At 37.9% G+C, this 13,829-nt stretch overlaps 1 protein-coding gene across 1 annotated transcript in view; it reads right to left on the reverse strand.

The window, feature by feature from the left end:
• Positions 1 to 205: 205 nt before the first annotated feature.
• Positions 206 to 13,829, reverse strand: part of FAM171B (family with sequence similarity 171 member B) — a 41,406-nt gene continuing 27,782 nt past the window's right edge. Inside the window, exons 2-8 of the mRNA XM_061364648.1 lie at positions 10,861 to 11,094; positions 10,058 to 10,150; positions 9,612 to 9,770; positions 7,718 to 7,885; positions 2,784 to 2,900; positions 1,867 to 1,990; positions 206 to 1,610 (exon numbers count right to left, since the gene is read on the reverse strand). Coding sequence (XP_061220632.1) covers positions 281 to 1,610; positions 1,867 to 1,990; positions 2,784 to 2,900; positions 7,718 to 7,885; positions 9,612 to 9,770; positions 10,058 to 10,150; positions 10,861 to 11,094 — 2,225 coding nt within the window. The 3' untranslated portion in view covers positions 206 to 280. The remainder of the gene's footprint in view (positions 1,611 to 1,866; positions 1,991 to 2,783; positions 2,901 to 7,717; positions 7,886 to 9,611; positions 9,771 to 10,057; positions 10,151 to 10,860; positions 11,095 to 13,829) is intronic.

The following is a 13,829-nucleotide window of genomic DNA, read 5'->3' on the forward strand; positions in this document are numbered from 1 at the left end:
AGAGGCTGATGTCGTAATGGACTGATGTAGGGCATACGTGTTAATTGGTGATGTAATCTGTGTTGGATACTGTATAAATTGGGAATGCTAGGTGACAAGACTGAAGCCAGATTTGGGCGCGTGCCCCTGGTTTCCCAGCGCTGCAATAAAGCACCTCATATAACCATTCCGGTGGTTATGTGTCAGTTCCTACGCTAACAAACCCAACAATGCAGAAATACAGAAGCAGCCAAGAGGTCAATATCAGCAGGGAGAACAAGACCACAAAGCACACTGTGTTTTAATTTATAGGAAGAAGCGGCCTCTCCTCTCTTTTCTTCCAGATACTGGTTTTGCTATCTCTTCTCATGATAGATGGTCTATCCCTTTTTTTAGCAGAAGGGATACCACATTCACGACTTCCTGATACAGTTTTTCTTTTCAGACCTTCTTCATGTTGTTCTATGACTGGTACATTCCCTCCATCCATAAGGTATCTCACAGCCTGGTCCTCTGTAGTGCAAACAGTGGTCCCACTTTCACTGCTACTCAGATCCAGGTCTTCCAAGTAAAGGATCTTAGAATGAGGCATAGTTTTAATGAAAGTTTTCTCTCTCTCCAGTTTCCTACCAGGATGATGCTCATTCATGTCCACACCAGAGTCCAGACTGGTATCATTACTCTCTGTTTTTCTACCCTTTTTCAGATCTATGAAAGAATGCCTCACTTGAGCGACTGGCTTTCCATCCAGGGACACAAACCATGCTCGAGGGTGTGGACATGGTTTTCCTTTAGAGAGTTCCAATAATGTTTGTTCTGAAATACCTTGAAGTTCAGATGAAAATGGAGTCATTACAACTGCTTCATTCAATGTCCCAGGAACAGAGACGGATTCCAGCAAGCTATTAGTGTACCGCCCCCAGTTTGAAGTCTGAGATGGTAAGCACTCTTTGCTATCTAACACACTGTTTTCATCTCTGCAGACAGAAGGCTGTGGATGAGAGTGACCTGGCATTTTCGGTAACGTTTGCATGTAACTGTCGTGATTCGTGGGTTCCATCATGGGGCTATAAACTAACTGCCCTTTTCTTGGCAAAGTTGCTGATTTAGCAGGATGCAATTGTTCTGGGGAGTGGAAAAGGTCAGAGGTTTGAAGAATAGCAATAGGTTGATTGTAAATATGCATCAGGTGTTCTGGGATATGGGCAAGCCCATACATCTCCTCTTTCAGTGAAAGGTATCTGTTTTGGTCTTGAATGTCCCTGGGAGCCTGGGAAATAGTACTGCTACTATGCTTCAGCTGCTGTAAATGCCTAACTCCAGCACTAGGCTCCAATGAATGGGCTGAATTTCTTGACTGACCAGTCTGACAGGATAAATGGTAAGAAGCATTCTCTGTGTAGATTTTAAAATTGTCTCGTGATTTTCCATCTTCTGTGGCTATGGACATCCTTCTTTGAGGGCTGTATGAAATCTTGGATGTGTATAGCTGTGACTTATCCTCCAACTTTAAAGATCCTTTGACAGCACTGATGTGATTTATGTGTGTAGTTGATGTAGTCTGGTCTTTTTTGATGACCTCCAGCTTAGTTGTACTTTTTTCCTTCTTTTGTGTCCGACCACATTTATCCCTAAGCAAAAAAGATGCAGGGTGACTGTAGAGCATACCAAGAAATACTATACTGTTGACTTCCAGAGCTGAAGATCAGATTTTGTTAAGAACTGTAATGTGCCATCACAAACTTTAAACAAAGTTCTGTAATAACAGTGATTTTTAAAGACATATTAGGCTATGCATTATAGTTTAGCTAAGGAAACAAGCCTCAACTTCAAAAGACTATTTTATCAACCTTAAATTCCATTCATGCTGAGCTTATTTTCGCTTACCTGCAGTAACAAAGAAGAACAGCAAAAAATCCAATGATAATGACAACAGTACCTCCCAGGATGGCAGTCAGAAACACTGTGTGATAGGCTGTGATGTCCTTGGAAACTGCACTAATAATGGATTCTAGATTGCCAAGCAAAAAAAGAGTTAGCTCTCAAAAACAATTCCGCTTCATATGCAAAGCTGTAGCTAATAAATTAAACTATACTTTTTCAGTAATTTCGTGTTGCTATGGCACTATGTTTATCCTTTCCTTTTCACCTTGCTATTTCAAGCTGAAAACATTCAGTGGTTACAATGTAATACATCTTGAAAGGGTCATCTCAAGTATTAAAGCCTTACATGACATCTACTCAATTCCAGTCAAATTACGCTTGTATTAGGTGTCCATTTAGAAATATGATCCATATTTTCTGCATAGTGCTTCTGTCAGAAAGTGGTATGTTTTTAATTTGACATCCTAGTTCTCTGATAAGAAACCCTTCATATGAATTTGCAAAACATTCAACAAGTTTACATAAAACAGAATTCACTGGGGCTGTTCTACCCAAGATTAATTTTTTCACTGCATTTCCTCCTGTCATCTCTGATCCTCTACAGTAAGGGATACAGTCCTGTTGATTTCTAGCTCTCCATAGGCACAGCTCCCTTGCAGGCTTCTCCCAAAAGACGGTGACAGTATAAACATGTAAATTCAAATACAGTCTGGACTTTTCCCCCTTTAGTATCTGAAGTTCTAGGGAACAGTTACAAGCACAAAGGCACACTATCAGGATGCAAACAGAAGTTATCCAACTGTTCAAACTGCATGTTGTTTTTCCCTTTCTGCTGTTAAATAAAAGCAATCAAACTGACAGCCTTACAGTATAGTATTACTTGGGTTAGCCAGTGATCTCTTTGCCAGTTGTTGCAATACCTCTTGCTCCGGGCAGTGGAGCTGCTATCCAGTAGCCTAAGTGTTGAGCAGTGTATGTCCATACTAATTGACCATCTGCTTCCTTTACCATTCCTAGCCCTTGACTTACCCAAGCACCTGGAAAAAAAAGACAAAATATTGCACAAGTCATGAAGCATTCTTCTATAGATCAAACCATTAGTGATTAAGCTGTTAGCAAAAATACACAAGGTCACAGGAAAAACAGAATCTTATTACTATGCATCATTACACAACCTTAGCTAAACATGCATACTTTCTCTCTTGGTAATTTCACTGCAGGAATCCCTGAGTGGGCATTTACTTTGAAACAGAACATCAACATTATTTACCAGAATTAATTTAATGTAATTTCTATAAATATCTTTCATAGGTAAGCACACAAATCATGCAAAAAATCCTGTTCTATGAGGTTAAGCATGTATGAGGTCCAAGACTTAAAAAAAAAATAAAAAATCAAGGAGCAGGTAATTTAAGCATATGAATACAAATTTAACATTAACTAGCAGCACTTTGAGGGAAAGCATTTTAATCTAATAAACTACAATAGGATGAACAATGTTTGTCTTGAATAATTCTCTCCCCCTCCCTGCCAAAAGGTAGTAACAGTTCAGTTAACCCAAGGAAGGTCTATTGTTAAGATACAGATTCTACACCGTTTAGCTATGCAAAAGACAGGTATTACAGTATGCCAGCTTCCACAATTAATAAAGCATGTAGTAGAAAAGACAGAGCTACATTTGAACACATTTATCTGTGAAATTCCAAGGACAGAAAACAACTTCATATAAACAACCTTACATTTTCAAACTGCAAATACTAAGAAGGCGAGAGAACCACCAGCTTTCTTAAAATAACACTAACCAAAGCACACAAAAAGTATAATTCATATAAGCCCTATCATTTTGATTTTCCTCCAAGATCTTTCTTTCAGCAAAGTGAAAGGAAAAATCTACCATACAGGAGGAATCTGAGAAGTGACACATGCTGTGTCACTTCACACCCACACACACAAAGTATCATTCCGCAGTAAAACTTGCAGCCTTTTCCTGGTAACTTGTGACAGCTGGCAGAGGGGAACAGCAGCAGCCACCTAGAGCCCTCAAAGAGGTGGTTTCTCAGTTACTCAGTCACCTGGAAATCCTCTTCTCCAGATTCAGGAGCAAAACCAGCCAGAAAAGTCTTCTATCCCTAATTCTCATATGGAGGCAACAACAGGTCCCAAAATTCTCTGCCCTCTCAACTCTAAGGCAAGATGGTGCTATACTGTAAAACCATTGTTTTACAAGTATTGAGGGTAGGCTACTTACAGACAGATACAAACCCTACACAAACCACCACTACAAAAGGCAATAAAAAATTTTAGGTTTCCAGAAGCTCCACCTTGACTGAACAAACATGTAAGAAGCTATATAAACTTTGCTGTCCTCTTCAGCAGATTATCTCTTCCACAGTATACTGCATAGAAAATAGTACATAATAAGAAAAACACTAAGATGTGATTTTTTTTTTCTTGATTTCAGGAGGGCATTTGATACTGTCTCCTACAGCATCCTCATAGATAAGCTAAGGAAGTGTGGGCTTGATGATCAGGTAGTGAGGTGGATCAAGAACTGGTTGAAAGGAAGAAGGTTGAGAGTTGTGGTCAATGGGGCAGAATCTAGCTGGAGGTCTGTGACTAGTGGAGTCCCTCAGGGGTCAGTGCTGGGACCAGTGCTGTTTAATATTTTCACCAATGACCTGGATGAGGGAACTGTGTGTACCCTCAGCAAGTTTGCTGATGACACTAAACTGGGAGGAGTGGCTGACACACCAGAAGGCTGTGCTGCCATTCAGTGAGACCTGGATAGGCTGGAGAGTTGGGCGGCGAGAAACTTGATGAAATTCAACAAGGGCAAGTATAGAGTCTTGCATCTGGGGAAGAACAACCCCATGTACCAGTACAGGTTGGGGGCTGACCTCCTGGAAAGTAGTGAAGGGGAAAGGGGCCTGGGGGTCCTGGTGGATAGGAGGATGACCATAAGCCAGCAATGTGCCCTTGTGGCCAAGAAGGCCAATGGCATCCTAGGGTGCATTAGAAAGGGTGTGGTTAGTAGGTCAAGAGAGGTTCTCCTCCCCCTCTGTCTTGGTGAGGCTGCATCTGGAATATTGTGTCCAGTTCTGGGCCCCTCAGTTCAAGAAGGACAGGGAATTGCTTGAAAGAGTCCAGCGCAGAGCCGCAAAGATGATAAAGGGAGTGGAACATCTCCCTTATGAGGAGAGGCTGAGGGAGCTGGGTCTCTTTAGCTTGGAGAAGAGGAGACTGAGGGGTGACCTCATCAATGTTTACAAATATGTAAAGGGTGAGTGTCAGGATGATGGAGCTAGTTTTTTTTCAGTGATGTCCAGTGACAGAACAAGGGGCAATGGGTGTAAACTGGAGCATAGGAGGTTCAATGTGAACATCAGGAAAAACTTCTTTACTGTGAGAGTGACAGAGCATTGGAACAGGTTGCCCAGGGGGGTTGTGGAGTCTCCTACATTGGAGATATTCAAGGCCCGCCTGGACAAGTTCCTGTGTGATGTACTCTACCTTACCCCGCTCTTGCAGGGGGGTTGGACTAGATGATCTTTTGAGGTCCCTTCCAACCATTGGGAATCTGTGAATTATGAGTAAGCACATATTCTCTAGCAATTACTGCCAAGCAGCGCAATATTGTTCTCAATTTAATGTTGGAATGCGAGCTTGCTTTTTTTTTTTTTTTTATTCTGTTAAAATCTACAAAGTACTTCTGGTACTAATGAGGCAAAATACTTAGAAAGAAAAAGAAGGAAGCCACATTCAGTATACATCAACAAATTCTGCATTTACAGCAGCTGGAACATAATTAGAAAACCTCATTTTCCAGGAACAGTCTTAGTACTATTACACTTAAAGTAACCCCACGGAACATTGCACAGGCAGACACGTGAAAGCGGTTTCTATCTTTTTTCTGATGCATATAGATTAGTCTACACAACTTCAAACACAGACCTGCTCCCTTACCACTATCAATACTGACATGGAAGCTCTGATTACCATTATGACATATTATCCAAGGACTTCAGCGTTTAAAAGAGTGTGTCAAGATACTGCTGGGGACCATCCCACACACTACATCTAGGATGCCAAATCCTCATTATTCAGTGCAACAGTAGGCCTCCGTTCAGCTCAGTTGGAGGCCTACTGTTACTTACGTACCCTCTTGAATGCTTGCTGGAGAGCTGAGGTGTTCAACTGTCTGCAGTCACCAGAACCTTGACTAAGAAATACCTTGCTATTACTCAGTTATCTTAGAAAAAAGTAGTTTTGCACATGTCAAATCAAAGGTAAACATCAAAGAAACATATTTAAGAATAAACCTCCGGAACAACAAATACAGTTCCAAATTTTCACTGCAGAGAAGAGATGAGGAAGCAGAAGAAAAAGTGAAAGTTAGAGTTATGCCCCAAAAGTCCCTCTTTCTTGTCCACAGTCCTCCTAGTCCTCTCATCAGCAAGCATCAATGAATGCTCCATGCAGACACTACACCTCAGTGAGCACCCACTATAAACAGTTCACCTCTATCAGAGAACACACCATCTGACAGCTAAAAAACAACTGTTTCAGTTGTGCTGGATCAACAAGCCACGCTCCTGTTTTTGCTGTACCAAGGCCAACATGCCTACATAGGCCTGTTGAGTATGTCCCTCAACAACCACATACACATCTTACACTGGTTTATACTCTAACCTGATCCTGCGCTGAGCTACTCTGTCAACTTTTTGTTTTAATAACACTGTGTAATAACACCAGTTATCCATTTAGTGAGATAAAACAACTCAGCACAGGTACAGATTAACAAAGGAGCTGGCAAAAGTGGCTGTGGCAGCAAGAAATTAAATCCCCTTGTGCTATTTCACCATGTCAGACTAAAATCCTTTCTTGAGTCACCCCTCTGAAGTCTTCTAGGTGTATAGATAGATTTAATCTATTCCAAAAGTTACTCTAGTCACTGTTATCCCAAGAGACAACCTAGTCATTTTTATTAACATGTTCTCAATTCAGTGTTCTTTGTTCTTTAAGATGATAGATTTGTTTCTTGAACACGTAAACAACACTTTTTGGATCTGGTGTCCCCTGCCGTACTTCTAACAGTTGAATAACAGCTTTTTGCCTTAATAAGGAGTAAAACACTTACCTCTTCACTCGCTTGCACATTTAAAGCCAAAGTGTGATGGAAATTATAAGGTACAATGTAAGACTATCAGTACACTTGTCCTGTATTAGGTGTGTACGCACATCTAAATGGGATAAGCTTATCTACCTCATTACTTACTACTGACTAAAATTAGACATGAACGGCTGACAAAAGGTTTAGAATGTCTAATCTTCAGGCTCCTCTTCCAACACATACTGTAAGAACAATGTTGTTCCCTTTGATAACTCTTATTTTGGCTTAATTTCATTTTCTGAAATGCTTTTGTTAACTGAAGTAGTATCTATTCCAGTTTTAGTGTCAAAGGATCTTTACAGCTATACTCCATGAAAAAAACATCCAAATCTTTAAGTCTGATTTTCTTTTAAAAAGGCATTCAAAAAATTACCTGGCTTAAAATTTAACATCACCTAAAATGTATGTCCCCTGAATCCTTAGCCTCCCATCAAAATAAAAATCCACTTATTTTAAAATTTGTTCAATCGGAATGCTAATGAATTTTACCAAAGCTTTTTGAACTAATGAAAGCAGGGAAATTCATTTGAACAATTCAAGCTAATCAATAAAAAAAAAATTAGTGACTATTTATCACCAGCTCATACATTAGTGCAATCCCTCTTCCATGACATACAGTGTTATATGGCCAAAACTATATACATGTGCCAAAAGGCAGAATAACAAATAACTTAGTCCACTTACCAGTTTTCATATCAAATGCCCATGCAGGTACAACATCTCCTGATTTTACAGTACTTGTGGGAAGAGGAAGTGTAATCTGAATGGGACCATTTACTTTTAGTTCTTTCCCAGTTAAACGAACGCTTACACATATTGCAGCAAGAGGAGCTAATTCCATGCTTTTGAAACCTATATGTGAGAAATAGCTTGGCTATAATTCTCCATTCAAAGTGTATTTAAAAAAATATATATTTATAATTAAGACTATATCCTAATTGTAATTAGAACTGAGCCCCCCATTCATATTCAGCTACACAGTAGATATCACAACTCAGTGAAATAAAAATCAACATTTTTCTCTTCTGGAATTTCAAAATGCGACTAAAATAAACCCTAGTCATTTCTATACCAAATCTGTAAAAGCGAAACAGACTTTTGACATATAGGTTTAATGATGACTGCAGAAACAACAGTGAGGCAAAATCTGGCTTGGGTGTGAGGGAAGATGGTTTTTAGCCCTCAGATAATGTGACTGCAAAACAGCTATCCTATGATGAAATACAAAGATTTTTTGTATAATTGCAATATATGTAACACTGAATCAAGCTGAAGCCATACGCAAACATATGACTGCTGCATTTTTCCTTAGTTGAACAGTCCTCTTAAAACTTTCCTGTAAGGATTAACTTTCTAATTTGGCAGGTATAATTAACTGAATAGTTAATCATGAGGCTTGTCAGAACGCTCACAGAAAATGTTGCATATTCACAGTTTTACAGTGAAGCCTGAAAGTTTTTCTTTGTTTTCCTTAATGCTAATTTGCAAATACTTCAGAATGACAGTATGATGAAACACTGTTAAATTGATTTAAGCTGTAAGAAGCTGGCTGTGAGAAAAATCCTGGTGCATCCAATATCAATTAGCTTCCACCTGCCCTAAAAGAAAACTTATTCCTTTAGGAGTATATGAATAATTTAGAACACATGACAGACAGATTAAAAGGAAAACCTGAAGGGGAGAAATACTGTTTATTCTCTTATACTTTACATGTAAAGAGGTGAAATGAAGGTAAGAAAAGTTTTTAAAAGCTTTGATGAAAATTAAATGAGCATGACAAGTTCAAACAAGTTATGTAGTGGCTTCCTCATGTGCTGCTATGAATTTAAGAGCCTCACGGCTTCAGTTCAACTGGGAATAGAAGAACAAAAGAAAGATGAAGCTGCACACAGTACTATCTACCAGAGACTGTATTTATGCAAATAATAAAAAAAATCTGTAGAATGACAAATACTGAAAGATCCAACTGCATATGCGCATGAAACTACCTACTGCTTCTCCAATGAAACAAATGCACAGAAAAAATTATTACAGCTGTGCTCTGTATACACAGTGACTACTTCATTTCAAACAGGCTCACACAGATTATCTTGCCCATGAGCTAAACATGAGCTTCCATAAAATTTTTATGCTAGGTGTAAAGTTCCTAGGGACAGCAGCCATTTTAGTGAAGACGCAGAAAACCCCACAGCTGAAGTCCACTGCTGCAGTTTCACTTATTTCTTTAGGTTAATCTAGTTTACACGCTGACCATAACTGTATTTTTACTTAAGTGTGTGTATATATTTATACACATACATGTTTAGTAAACACCTTATATACATACATATATATATGTGAAAAGCAGATTCTGAAGGAGTATTTCAGTTTAGTAAGATATGCTATGTTCTAATACTGCATGGAGTAAGGGAAAAAGTGACATTAATCACTCACCTGACGCATTTATAGAAGAAAGCTTTAATGCAATGGAAGCAAGTTCAGGCCCTTTTAATTTAAGCATATGTTTTTCTGTAACACTCATATTCATTATAATTAGAAGATTTCTTCCCTAAAAAAAATTCTTAACATATTTACATACCTGATTTGCTTAGAAGAATTCCTGTTGAATAGACAAAGCTGTCTACTTTCAGAAACTGCTCTGGCACTGTCAGATAGGCTGTTACATTTGTAATATGTCGATTTGTTGGAAGCTTTATTAAAAATTTTGGAAACTGAACACTTGGTTGCGATTTGGCATCTATAAAAGAGTGAAATTTTGTCTCAGCAATGGTAAAATACACAAACAGTTCTTCTATTACTGTGCAGAAATCCATTTAGTATAAAAACCTGTTTTCACCCATTTTCTCCATGCTTTGTGTATGTCTAGCACTTGTCACAGCCACACGTACAGATGCACACTTAACTGAAAATCTGGTTTTGAGATAAGCATTACATGAGGATGTGAACATACTTATATTTTTTTTGTATATGTACAGATGGTTGTCACAAAGTGTTTAGATTATAGTCTGCATAGCCTGAACTTACCAGACAGTTTTCCAGTAATTAAGACAGTATCTTCAAACAGCCACATATTAGCTTGACTTTGTGGGAATAATGAAAGCATCACAGAAGAATATACTGTGGAAAGTAATAATATCTGTTACACTGTGAAACTGAAAAAAATCCTGCAAGATACCCGATTCTGAAGGAATAGTGAACAGAATGGTTAAAAAGAAAAGTATATATGAAGACTAGATAAATAAATCAGTCCTGCTGTCCAGAGCAGGAATTTTAGTGGTTAGGTAGGAAGGCCTTTGTTATGTGTTTGCTACTGTCTTATGCCTTCTATAGATAAACAAGTGCCTGGAATTCTTAAGATTCCACTTCTTTAAAAAAAAAAAAAAACAAACATATCATTTTTAAGAACATGAAATAGCTAAAAGGAAAACTTGTGAGGAAACACTGCTGAAAGGAAGCTGTAACAACAAGGTTATACCCGTTACACAGGACTCAAAGCACCAGCAGTCCAGGAATTACTAAAGACTGTATGACTTTTGTCAAAACACATTACCGTCTGAGTCTAGGTAAACAATTTCTTGGAATACACTCACAGTACCACAATATAACCTACTGAGAGTTAAAAAGGGCTATTTTCTGTTTTATAGTAATGAGAATTTTGATTAGTCTAACAGACCATTTGCCCTTACATCTGCTTTGACAGGCACCATCTCCCTTGACTGACATCAGTCATTTTCAGTTGACAGTAACTACCCAGACTGCTGAGAAAGAGAGAAATTTAATTACTGACAGATAGGGTTTAATAACAGGACTATAAGACGCTTACATACTTGGTATTCTCCCAGTCTTCCAAGGAAAAGGTGTTAACATGTAGCCATCCTTGTATGATACGATAGTTAAGCTTACTCCTAATTTATATGGAACTTTTATTAATACTGCTCCATTGCTTCCAGTAAGAGTAGAATTTGTCTTTGTGTAGTTAACAAACACTTCTACAACCGCTTGTCGCAGGTACTGATGGCTGATTATGTCATTTACTTGAACTTTCAGCATAAAAACAGATCCTATTAAAAGAAAGAAAGGAGGTCATAATACATCATAACTAAGGAACATAACTTAAATTTGTAAAAAAATCCTAGAGTTTATGCCTTGGCTATTAATTCACTGTACAGTCTCTCTCTCTCTCTCAACAAAGGTAAGTTGTGGCCAAAAAAAGGGGGTAATCGTACAATTACATACCCCAGAGAATAAGGAAGCACAAAGGAAGAAGGAAAAGACGATACACAAAGATAACAAAAATTGTTTACCAAGCTCAGAAAATACCCAAGTTAAAAAAAAAAAAAAACCAACAACCACAAACAAATCAAATTTACAAAATAGTTTTTCCCTTTTTTGTTTAAGCTTGAACAATGCATCTGTGACAACATTAAGATCTGATGTGCCTTGCAAGTGCTCTGCACTATTACACAAATAATACAGATGGGCTTGTCATTCAACTGCAACCCTTGGCTTGGGTCACACATTTAAAGATGCACCTTGAATTCTACAGACAGGGGTGCCTCATGTCTATGTACTGTGGGACGGCACATTTATTATTACACGTGTAAAAAGTAAACAAATGCATCCAGACACTTTGATTTAATCACCTCCCACCAGATTTACAGTTCTGGCCTAGTTTTCACCTTTCTGTATTGCACCTTCTAAGGAGTATTTGTCTACTGCTAATTAGAGGATCTGACATTCCTTTAGGATACCTAGCGTGTCTTACAGAGATCATAATCACAATGACTGAGCAATATGCTGAAAACAATAATTCCACTTGAACAACAGTCTCAAAATGCACACCAGTTGCAAATAAACTGTCATAGACAGCAGGTACATTAAAACAGACAGAATACCATGTTATATCCAGTGTGAAACTAAGTTATTATCACAACATAAAAGTATCTACGAACCACTGTTAAAAATACTTCAAACAACATCAATTTTCCAGTATTTCAGTTACAGACATACTACTATTCAACACCACTGCACTACTTCATACCCGGATTTTTCAAGTACATTAATAATGACCATGCATTTCTATTTAGGTCAAATGTTAGGCTAAGTTTATTTGAAATTTGTCTACCTAAAACCATAATCCAGTTTAACTATGTTAACTCCTCTATAATTGACATGGACATTACACCAAGAGATTTCTATCACTGACCTTGATTTAAATGAAAAGGCCTTAAGAGGCAGAGAACAATCAAAACCAAAACCAACCCAGTATATAGTGAAGACATGCAAGTATGGCCTCTCTGAGTATTTATTTAGATTTATTATAAGGGATACCATATATTCAAGCAAAAAATGAGCTGCACATGACAAAAGATACACTGGCCTCAATTTGTTACTCTTTACTGCATACACAGCAAAAACTTACCAGCCATGCTCATTTGATTCTCTACAGTGTTACAGAAAATAAGTCTACATCTCCTTGTGCAATTTCATATATATTTTCAAAAAAACAAAAAAGATCCCAGTGGTACTCACACATATTTGATGGAATTAAACAGAAAATGCACAATAATCTTAGAACAATGTCATATGCATTCCTTCTCTCTGCTATGGGATCAGAAATTCCCACAGTGTTCTTCAAAGCTGCCTGAAATAGTGTTGAGAAAATGCAGAAGTGCAGTTGTAAATGCAGACTGAAATCCCAGGGAGAAGGTTGCCAACACAAAAATCTCCAATATAGGACACATTCCTACAGCTGTAAGCCCTTAAAGAGTAATTACCTGCATATTACTGTCATATGTATGTAGCAGCTACTCAAGTGAAAAATGCTCACTTCACACTAGCTAACAATAAGACAAAGATTACAGGAGACCTGATCCCCAGCTCTCATTGCTTCTGGCCTTATCTTTTTTGTTAACACAAGTCTTCCTGAAAAGAGGAGGTATGCCAATCACCTGGGAGTTGCTCCTTCCCTTCAAGTAAATATATGAGCAAATAATTTAGATTTCATAATATCACCCATAATAAACTCTGCCAACCAGGTACATGAATTTTTAGTGCAATTTAAATTTAATTAATGTAATTATTTTATATAAATTAAAACCTAATTAAAAAAAAAATATCTTTCCATTCCTCAACAGTAATAGTGCAGAAGACATGAGCACACACAATATTATGCCTCTGAATCCAAATGCTAGTGGAATAACAATATGTAAAAAAATCCCAGTTAAAAAAGCCACAATCCAGCAGTAATGACAACTTTCCTCCCCCACAGCCACGTTTCACTGTTGATTTATATAAAACAACAGTGTAGCAGAGCATCCTACAGCAGGCCAGCTGTGACAGCCTAGTTAAAAGCAGAACAATCACAAGGTCCTGAGAGCTTAGCCTGTGTGTGTAGCCATGGTCCAGCACGTACGACTGATCCGTACTTTATATCCCTTGACCAACTCCCTCCTCAAATCAATTCCCTCACATGCCTCACATGAATTTAATTGCAAATTCATCAGGGATATTTAATGGCATCAAGTTATTAACAATGTCCTCTTAACACTCATGACATGTAACTTGCAAAGAAAGTCCTGCTTTTTTTTTTTTTTTCTAAGTATCTTAATGCACAAGTTCTTAAGGACACTTGTAGTCTCCAATATGAGGGAGACTGCAGTAGGATTTTTTAATAGAAATAAAACGTACTGAAAAACATTTCCAGATGCAAATATGAACTGTTGATTAACTTTAACAAAACAAAAGTTGATAAATATAACAACAGATTAAATGTGTTTTTTTCTGGTCACCAACA

Source organism: Neopsephotus bourkii, unplaced genomic scaffold, assembly GCF_033783945.1.
Source record: "Neopsephotus bourkii isolate Nb327-2 ecotype Australia unplaced genomic scaffold, CSIRO-AGI_Nbou_v1 NB_1245, whole genome shotgun sequence".
NCBI lineage: Eukaryota > Metazoa > Chordata > Aves > Psittaciformes > Psittacidae > Neopsephotus > Neopsephotus bourkii.